Source organism: Emys orbicularis, chromosome 5, assembly GCF_028017835.1.
Source record: "Emys orbicularis isolate rEmyOrb1 chromosome 5, rEmyOrb1.hap1, whole genome shotgun sequence".
Taxonomy (NCBI): Eukaryota; Metazoa; Chordata; order Testudines; family Emydidae; genus Emys; species Emys orbicularis.
In genome coordinates, this window is record NC_088687.1 from 33,562,399 (window position 1) to 33,573,225 (window position 10,827).

A 10,827-nucleotide genomic window follows, 5' to 3' on the forward strand; every position below is an offset into this window, starting at 1 on the left:
CCAATTTTAAATGAAGAAAATAATACAGCTTATTAAAGGTTTTAATGATCCTTAGCTGGAATCCTCATAGTTTAATAATGTATGGAGAGGAATTTAAGAAAGCCATCTTTGAAATGGGAAAAAAGGCTCATGTGATATGTGTGCAAGAAACATAGCTAATAAGTAAACTTGTGTTCAATCTACCAGGATATGATATACTTTAGAGGAATCAAGTGGCTACCAGAGGAAGGGGTGAGGGATCTGTATATTCATAAAAGACTTAGCAATGTCAAAAGGGTGTGCAGAAACTAAGTTTTTAATATAGTGCTACTGAGATTCCGATGCAGAACAAAAACATATATAGATTTTTGTTTATAATCCATGTAAAAATTAGTTATTTTAGAACTAGAAAAATTAGTTATTAATGTAAAAAACCCACTCACAATTTGTGGCGATTATAATAGTCATAATGAAATATGGAAAAGTAAGAAAACTATGCTTAGAACAATTTATTGATATACATAACCTGCTGCTAATGAATGCAGGAGCACCTTCTAGATTTAATTCCGTGAATAGCTCCGTTTCTGTTTTGGATCCAGGAACTACAACAAATAACATAGCTAGTAAATGCAGCTGGGAATTTTATAAAGAAGACAAAATAGGAAGTTATCACTTCCCTATGCATATTGAGTACCAAGGTTGAGGAAATGTCAAACACACAAAAAGAGTTCCTAGCTGGAATTTTCAAAAAGTTGACTGGGACCTTTTCAAAATTAAATGCGATGAATATTTTTGCAGTAAGTATACAAGTAGCAACCTAGGAGAATTCTGTGATGATATAATAAAAAGAATTACAGCAGCAGCTGATCTGGCCATCTACAAAACATCAAATTGCCCCCAGTGTAGAAATCCGGTTCCCTGGTGGAATGAGGATTGCAAATTAGCAATCAAGGAAAAAAATAAGGCATACAAGCAAGCAAAACACACAATTAATAGTAAAGACTTAATGAATTATAAAAGGTGTACGGTCGTGGCACAAAGGATTATCAAAAAAACAATAAAAAAAGAAAGTTGGAGAAATTTCTGTGGGAAATTGACAAAGATTCAAATCTTTCAGAAATATAAGCAAACTCACCGAATGACTGGAATTCAAAGTAAAAGTAAATGTATAGCTGTTCTTATTGTAAACAATGAAACTGAGATCTACAATTTAGGAAAAGCAGACATTTTAGCAAAAGAATTCCAAAAGGTCAGTACTGATCTGATTCAAAGCAATGAGTTTCATGAAAAAAAGAGGTTTATTGAGGATAACTGTGAACTATTAAATGGCTGGAGAGAATATACTTGATGATGCATAAAAAATTTAAGTATGCAGGAGCTTATTGTAGCCATTAGGAAAAGGAAAAATACAGCTCCAGGTAAAGATAATATACCGTAAGTAATGAAATGCTTCAACACAGGTCAGAAGGGAGTCTAAAGATTCTATTGCAGTTAATATAATGATATATGGGAAAAGGAGTGCTGCCAATAGAATAGAAACAAGCTTTGCTGAGACCAGTTAGTAAACCAGGCAAGGTACATACAAGACCAGATGCTTATAGGCCTATTGCCCTCACATCATGTGTGAGGAAAATAAGGGGGAAAATGATAAATATAAGATAGTGAAATGCTCAGAGAAAAATGAGGTTCAACATGGTTTCAGGAAAGGAAAATGCACAGTTGAGACTAGAAACGGAGGTACAAAAAAATATAAGGACTAAGAACTTTATGATAATCTGCCTGGACAGCGGAAAAGCAGATTACATGATATGGAGGGAAGGAAAGGCTTCCTATTGTAGCCAAAATTGAAATAAAAGGGAAAATGTGTGGTGGATAAGGGACTTTTTAAGTGATAGAACTATACACGTCAAAATGGGAACAGCTTTATCAAAAACGGACAGGCTTACAAGTGGAACTCCACAAGGAAGAGTTATCAGCCCTACTTTGTGTTCCATTATGATAAATGACCTCCCGGAAAGTATGCAGATGGGAATAGGTATTTGCTTTTTCACAGACGACTGTGCTATATGGACTAAACATAAAAGACTTAGAGTAGCCGTGGAAAAGACAAATGAAGCACTCCAGAGAATTTCCAAGTAGGGAAATAATTGGGGATTTAAATTCTCACTTGCAAAAACCAAGAGAATACTTTTAACGAGGAAGAAAATTAGGGAAGAATGGTGAGAAAGTCAGTAGTTCAAAAGTTTATGTTTCTTGGAGCAATATTTGATAATAAATTAACTTGGAACAGTCACATAGATAATATCATACAAAAGTGTAAAGTAGGATGAACTTACTTTAAAATGTAGCTGGAAACAAATGAGGTACCAATAAGAATGTATTGACGATGTACAGAGCATTGATAAGAGATGTGCAATGGGCTGCAGCTGTAATTTTATCTGATTCCTTGTCAGTCATAATGACAATCAGAACAGGAACTTCAGAAAGTCAAAATGCCATAATAAATGAAATAATGTTCCTAACTACGGAAATAATGCAAGCAGATATCTCTATTACAATAGCCATGGGCGGCGGGTATAATAGGCCAGACCCCCGGTTGCGGGGTTTGGCGGCAAAGTTTTTGTTTTATTATGCCCCATGCAGGTTCCGGGCCGCCTGAGGAGGCCCATACCCCTCCTCAGCCACCCTGGAACCTGCATGGGGCATATCAAAAGCATCTTCTAACAGACGCTTTTTCCCTGGGTGGGTTGGGTCTGGGGAGGGGAGGGGAGGCACGGCACGGCTTTGGCCAGCCCAGGGCTCCTCTTGGCAGGGGAGTGGGGTGCCTGGGGCTTCGGCCAGCCCGGGGCTCAGAGCTGGGGGGGGGGGGGGGGCTTAGGGCTGCGGCCAACCCAGGGCTCCTCCAGCCAACGGGAGGGGGACACTCCAGGCTGCCCTGCGGCCAGCTCAGGGCTTCTCCGGGCAGGAGGGAAGGAGGTCTTGGGGCTCTGGCCGTGGGCAGAAGGGGCGGAGCCGGGGGCTAGGCTCCCCAAAGGGGGGCTCCACCCACTGCCCATGACAATAGCACGGATTCCAGTACATAGTAGAATATCTAGAAATGAGATGGCTGACAGAACAGCAAAACATGCTCTAAAAAATGAGGAGGTACATATTAAGATAACCTTAAATAGACAAGAATTCAAAAATGTGGTCATGAAGGAGGTTGCAAAGGAGTGGCAAGAACTATGGATTAAGGAAACAAAAGGATGAAAGTTCTATGATGTATGCTAAAAAATCAAAGATAATACTATACTCCACAATCATGGTGGAAAAAATGAAGTAGTAATTTTTAAAGTGTTAACAGGTCATTGTGCCTTAAATGGTAAGTTAAACTTATTAAAAAGACATAAAGACAGGCTGTGTAAAGTGTGCAAAACCAAAGAAACTGTTGATCATGTTCTCTGGCACTGTTGGCAACATTCTATGGAAAGAACGTTTCTTTATGAAAAATGGAGTCGGCTTGGAATCAAAGATTTTTTCCCTAAAGGGACTAGTGAGAATGTCAGGGAAATGGAATAGTGCAAAAAAGGCCTTGCTGTGTTTCCTTAGGGATACTTGAGAGAGAGAATAGATTAAAATATATATATAACGTGGCCAATAATGAATGAAAAAAGTGGTGGCCATGGCCTCAGGTAATGAGGTTGCTGCACCAAAAACAACAAAGGAGACAGTGAAAAAGAAGGAAGCCAGGGTTAGAGGGCTGAGCTCCAGCCCGAAAGGCTGGGACTGGTGGCTTTGGGTAGTGCAGATTGGGAAAGAGGAAGAGCTATAGGTATGGCAGAAGAACCATGGCTGAGTATGAATTTTTATGTTATTGTTATGGACTTTATTTTGGGAACTCTAAGGATTGCTTGCACATTTTCTGTTATTAAACTAGCCCTAGATGTGGGGTGCTATGAGCCACAACAGAGACTATGTGTAGTTCTTGTAAGGGGTGCACAAGTGGAGGGCTAACAGGAGCAAAATGCCTGCAAGGCCATCTCTGGCCACAAGGGGGCACATAGTAGATCCCCAGAAAAACCATACTCAGCCCTTTAAGTCACTGCTGAAAGAGAACCAGACTAAATAAATAAGACTGAGCTAGGGTAGGTCCCACACATTTAAATCTAGCAGCTGTTAACTTGAGCACTTCAGTTCTCTCAACCACCAGATGTTCTATAAGGCACACATTGCAGCAACCTGCTCTAGATAAAGGCATAGGGTTCCTTATCAGAAAAGAATGGTCATGATCTTCTTAGTAAAAATAGATGAAAACAGCACAAAGCAGAGCTAGCTGCTTTAGTAGGGATTACCCCAGCTCTCTTTGTAAGGGCGGGGAGGTGGCTTTACTGTCCAGGAGCAGCTAGAGGCATTGGGTCTGCATGGGGTGTTGCAGCTCCACCCTTCTTTCAATTCAAGGTTATGGCTAAATCCCACAATTTAACACATAAGCATTGATTACCTTTTCACACATTGTGTGGTTCATTAAAAACCCAAGGAACATTACATCAGAGGACCTGGAGGGTAAGAATGTTGTGTGAAATCCTATGGCATCCTAATAGATTAGAACAGTCCTTTTATAAACTAAGGTTTCCCCTTTAAATTGTAAGCAGTAGTGCACAACTTTTATATTTGGAATAGAAAAAACAGATATAGATAGATATGCTGCATGTATTATGCTTACATGTTGATCATCCATGTCGTGATCAGTCTCTGTCCCATTAATTGTATGTTTTTCACATAGGCTATTATTAGATGAGCTGCTGTCACTCCTCTTATGTCCTAGATTTCTTGCACTGCTATCATTGGTAGGCCGTGAAGAGACAAAAAGGCTGATATTATCGAAATCGTCATCACAGAAACTGGTTTCTGCTACATCCTTCTGCACCTTGGCTGGATTGTAGGGCTTCAGGAAGGAGGAATACACATACCCTTTATGAACTAGATATCAGATTAAAAAGAAAAGAAAAATTATTTCAAATATGTTTCAGTCACCTGTTTTTTACAAACTGTTGATCTGATAGAGGTAAACAGATGGGCCCAGACTGAAAAGAAAATCAATAGCCAAAAGGAAAGCTGTTATTGGGATGTTTGTGCAAAGGACTTACTTCCTGTGTCAACACGCCACCTGCTTGTACTTCCAAAGGGATCCTTTTGCTCAACAACAGCCACCAGCTCACCTTCATATAAATCAATATCAAATTCCTGTGTGGCATTGCATTTGCGCTTAGCTTGATATAGTGATTCTGTGCTATATGTAGACAGTAGCTTGGATCTCTGGCTCTCTGTCTGACGTGGAGAGTCAGGCTAAAAACGGGAAAAAAAGAGACACAACATTAATTGGGAGCAATGTATTTTAAGACTTCTGGATTAACAGCTGTGTACAAATAAAACTAATGCACACCCAGTCTGATTGCAGCAATCTACATTTGAACAGGCAGAGCATGCACTTACGTGCCTATTGTCAGTTAGGAGTATAATTTCCTAAACTGTGCCCTCAAACCTGTGAGTTTTGTGTGCACTGTAGGTGTGTGTTGTCACCTGTTGCACTAATGGCTGAAACTATAGTCACTGAAGGATAAAAAAAAATGTACTGGATGTGAACTGTCAGGTATTTGGTTTATGCAGTGTTGTTGTAGCTGTGTTGGTCCCAGAATATTAGGGTACGTCTACACTTACCTCCGGGTCCGACGGCAGGCAATCAATGTTCTGGGATCGATTTATCGCGTCTTGTCTAGACGCGATAAATCGATCCCGGAAGTGCTCGCCGTCGACGCCGGTACTCCAGCTCAGCGAGAGGAGTACGCGGCATCGACGGGGGAGCCTGCCTGCAGCGTCTGGACCCGCGGTAAGTTCGGACTAAGGTACTTCGAATTCAGCTACGTTATTAACGTAGCTGAATTTGCGTACCTTAGTCCGAAGTGGGGGGGTAGTGTGGACCAGGCCTTAGAGATAGTACCGTACCCACCTTATTTCTTTTATTGGACCAACTTCTGTAGGTGAAGGAGACAAACTTTGAGCTTACACAGAGCTGTTCTTCCGGTCTGGGAAATATACTCAAAGTGTCACAGCTAAATACAAGGTGGAACAGATTGTATAAATAGTTAACATATATTTCAAGGGACCATTCAAGGTGAAGTGACCCATTAACACCTCTCCAAGTCATAGGAGGAAAAGAAAAAAAAGGTGGGTGGGGGGTTAAGTGGGTTAGAGATTGTAAACCATAAATCCAAAGTCTTTATTCTGTCCATAATTTTTAGTATCTAGCAGATTTATTAATTTAAGCTCCCAGGCTCATCTTTCAAAGGTGTTGTGCGGGTTTCCTTTGAGACTGAAGACAGAGAGGTCAGATACAGAGTGATCACTATGTGAAAAGTGTTCGCCCACTGTTTTTGTCTTTTATCATTTTTCTGTGTGAGTTCACTTAAGAGCATAGTGAAATGAGACAATCACTGTTCTCTCAAATGAACTCATACAGAAAAATTATTAAAAGACAAAAACCTGTGGGTGAACACTTTCACAAAGCGATCACAGACCTGAAGAACTCTGTGTAAGCTCAAACGCTTATCTTTCACCAACTGAAGTTGGTCCAAAAAGAGGTATCACCTAACTCACCTTGTCTCTCTGTATCAGTGCACTTACAATTCCCATGTAAAATGACTGAAAGTATTTTGAAGTAACCCAAAAATTGGCATAATGTACTGAGGTCATATAACACATTACAAGTCAGGAGCCAAGTCAGGAGCCCTGGACTGTGATATTATATTAAATGACATTGCTATATAAAAGGCAACGTATTAATTATTATTATATTAAGTGGAGCTCCTGCAGTTCTGTACACTTCTAGACTACTCCGTGTGCTAGGTATGTCTGAATTCCATGGTAGATTTTTCAGCTCCTGCTCTAGCTATATAAAACCATCAAACCCACTCACAAAACTTCAACAAAATAAACATCGCAAGATTAATGTATGTGTGAGAATATTTAACAAGTGAAACAACTATAACTTGCATGCTCAGTCTTAGGCTGGGTCTAGACTACAGAGTTAGTGCCTGGGCATAAATGCTTTATGTCGACCTAACTATGTCAGTGTCGACACTACACTACAGCCTTGCTCCTGCTGATGTAAGGAGCCTTGCTCCTTGCTCCTCCCTACTACTCCAACATAATAACTCCACCTCCACAAGAGGCATAGGGCTAACGTCGGTGTAGTTAGGGCGACGCAGTGTCTGTGTAGACACTGCGTTCCTTACATTGGCTGTTGGCTGTCTTGTCATGTCTCAGCTGAAATTGACAAGAAAGCCGGCTCCCAGCTCCCCAGCTGGGCTGTTGCCAGGTCTCCCCTCCAAGCTGGGCTGCCACCCAGGCTCCCCACTGGGAGCTCTGCTGCCCCCGGAGGTCCCGGTACTCTGGGCGTAGATCTCCCCGCCGGAGAGGAGAATCCCCACATGGCTCCCCTCCCCCCACTCCCAGCTGGTAGTGAGAGTGCGAGAAGCCCCCAGGGACAGCGGGGCTCCCAGTAGGGAGCTGCATGGAGCTGAAAGCCCTGGCTTTTGGCCCTCCATGTTGCCCCTCTTCAGTTGGTGGAAGCGCTCCCGTTGACGACACACACCACCGAAGAAGAAGGCTAGTGTGGACATCAGCCACCACAGTAACTACTGCAATGGCTGTAAGTTGACCTAACATAGGTCGATTTAAGATTTTGGTCATAGGCGCTGACTCCATGGGTGCTCCGGGGCTGGAGCACCCAGAGTGAAAAAATGGTGGGTGCTGAGCACCCACCAGCAGCTCTCCATTAGCTCCCCCCACATCCTCTAGTGCAGAGGTGGGCAAACTATGGCCCAGGGGCTGCATCTGGCCCTCAGACATTTTTATCTGGCCCTCGAGCTCCTGCCAGGGAGCGGGGTCCTGGACTTGCCCCGCTCCACGTGTGCCATGGCTCCGCGCGGCTCCCAGAAGCAGCAGCATGTCCCCCCTCCAGCTCCTACGCATAGGGCAGACAGGGGGCTCTGCACACTGCTCCCGCCCCAAGCACTGCCCCCACAGCTCCCATTGGCTGGCAATCATGGCCAATGGGAGCTGCAGGGGCGGCACCTGCGGACAGGGCAGCATGTGGAGCCCTCTGGCTGCCCTATGCGTAGGAGCTGGAGGGGGGACATGCTGCTGCTTCTGGGAGCTGCTTGAGGTAAGCGCCACCCGGAACCTGCACCCCTGATGCGCTCCAGGGCCCCAAGCCCTTGCCCCAGCCCTGATCCCCCTCCTGCCCTCCGAACCCCTTAGTCCCACCCTCCTGCACCCCAGAGCCTGCACCCCCAGCCAGAGCCCATACCCCCCACACCCACACCCCAACCCCCTGCCCCAGCCCAGAACCTCCTCCCACACCCTGAACTCCTCATTTCTGGCCCCACCCCAGAGCCCGCACCCCCAGCCGGAGCCCTCAGCCCATCCCGCACCCCAACCTCCAATTTCGTGAGCATTCACCCCTGGCACATTGAGAAGTTGGAGCCTGTGATTGTGGTGTAGACATACTCTTTGTGGCGTTGCACTCCATATGTTTTATGGAAATATGCTTATAAGTGTGAATATGATGTAACTGGAATATGCTTTATGCAAAAGGTCTCTTGTAAGGTATCATTACAAAGCTTATAATATACTGAGTGTGTTCATCCTATTTGTATGCATGTATCATTCTTGTATCTGACGCTAGAAATATAAAGTATAACTCTAAGGTCCTATTGTAACTATGCAAAGTGTGGGTCATTAATGGTGGTTTAGAATCTTGATGGCTCCCATTGACTAGGACAATTGGTTGTAGATGGTTTATTTACCTGCAAGCCTTCCTGTGGACATGTGGGTCAGCCCATGGGTAATGAAGAATGAGGTCTTACAGTGACCTGTGACCATGTCACATGATACTGGAATCCATCTTAAATCTGGTGCTTTTCCATTTAGAAGTAGGGGTGGGGACCCAGAGAGACAAAAGATTCCCGCCTTGTGCCAAAGCTATAAAAGGGGGTGGAACAGAACAAAGGGGGCTGCCAGTCATGAGAAAACCCGTAGTTACCACCTGAGCTGGAACTAACAAGGACTGTACCGGGGAAAGGATTGGGCCCAGATTAGGAAGGAGTCTAGTCTGTGAAAGAAGCTTATTGGAACATCTCTGAGGGTGAGATTTTACCTGTAAACAGATTCTTAATGTATTAGGCTTAGACTTGCATGTTTTTGCTTTATTTTGCTTAGTGACTTACTTTGTTCTGTCTGTTATTACTTGAAACCACTTAAGTACTTTTTGTACTTAATAAAATCACTTTTGTTTATTAGTAAACCCAGAGTAAGTGATTAATACCTGGAGGAGCAAACACTGTGCATATCTCTCTATCAGAGAGGCGGACAGTTTATGAGTTTACCCTGTATAAGCTTTATACAGAGTAAAACAGATTTATTTGGGGTTTGGATCCCATTGGGAACTGGGTGTCTGGGTGCTGTCAATAGGTGACCTGCTGAGCAGTTTTTTGTTAAAGTCTTCAGCTTTGGGGGCGTGGACCAGACCTGGGTCCGTGTTGCAGCAGGCTAGCATGTCTGGCTCAGGTTCTGGAGTCTCAAGCTGGCAGGGAAAACGGGCTCAGAGGTAAATCCAGATTATCCGGTGACAGTTCACAAGGGGATCTCTGTGACTGAACCCATCACACCCTTAGGGTTAGCTCATAGTTTGATACATAGCTAAGGGCTATGGGATGATCAGAAAAAGTCTCAAGGTGATTACGTGACAAAAAGCAAAGGTAACGAAAAGACAATAGAAAATCACCAACGAGTTACTGGTCACTGTAGCACTCTCATCCCAGGAATGGAGGTTTAAGCTCAGGCCCCAAAAGCCAGGGACCAAGCTTGGATCCCCATTTAGGAGGTCAGACTAGATCATCTGGTGGTCCCTTCTGGCCCTAAACTCTGTGTGGCAAATCAATGCCTAGGCCCCAGGAGAATCAAAATATGATGCATTTGACACATGTTAAATTTTCACTGACAGAGGCATGTTACTCACCTGAGTAGGAGCAGGTTTCTTCTTTTCAAAGCTCAGTTTTCTCTCAATAAATGTTGCACTGCTGTTTTCTTTTACAAAATTTAGATTGTGAAACCCTTCCAACACCTGATTTTGTACTTCACAGATACTTGAAGAAGACAGCTGCAAATAGGAAGATTAGATATCATGTACATTACATAGGATAGGGAGGTAAGGAACAGTAGCTCTAATCTAGTGGATCAAGCACGAGGACTCATGAAATCTGAGTTGTTATTATTATGGTTTCTGGTAGTGCCCACAAGGAGCTAGGCATCAGGCAGATATAAAAGACGGCATGATCTTAAAATCATTGCTGTTTAGGGCTTGTCTATACACAGAAGTGCTATCAGTTTACTTTCAATCAGTTTAAAAACCAGTATCTCATAGACTCATAGACTCATAGACTTTAAGGTCAGAAGGGACCATTATGGTCATCTAGTCTGACCTCCCGCATGATGCAGGCCACAAAAGCTGACCCACCCACTTTCCCTTAACTCAGCTGTTGAAGTCTCCAGATCGTGATTTAAAGACTTCAAGTCGCAGAGAATCCTCCAGCTTGCGACCCCTGCCCCATGCTGTGGAGGAAGGCGAAAAACCTCCAGGGCCTCTGCCAATCTACCCTGGAGGAAAATTCCTTCCCGACTATTTAACTCGATACGATTTAAACTGGTCATGTCAGTTTAACTTGCCCCTGTGGTGTTGGATCTGTGAGTTTGGCTCAGGCCCATCCCTAATTTTAAACATGATGTAAACAGGAGAACTTAAAAGTGACA

General features: G+C 43.5%; 1 protein-coding gene across 1 annotated transcript in view; it reads right to left on the reverse strand.

Annotated features, from left to right (window-relative positions):
- The window catches only part of ARHGEF38 (Rho guanine nucleotide exchange factor 38), a 60,691-nt gene that overhangs the window by 2,215 nt on the left and 47,649 nt on the right, over positions 1 to 10,827 (reverse strand). The window contains exons 11-13 of the mRNA XM_065405625.1: positions 10,037 to 10,177; positions 5,106 to 5,304; positions 4,682 to 4,938 (exon numbers count right to left, since the gene is read on the reverse strand). Coding sequence (XP_065261697.1) covers positions 4,682 to 4,938; positions 5,106 to 5,304; positions 10,037 to 10,177 — 597 coding nt within the window. The remainder of the gene's footprint in view (positions 1 to 4,681; positions 4,939 to 5,105; positions 5,305 to 10,036; positions 10,178 to 10,827) is intronic.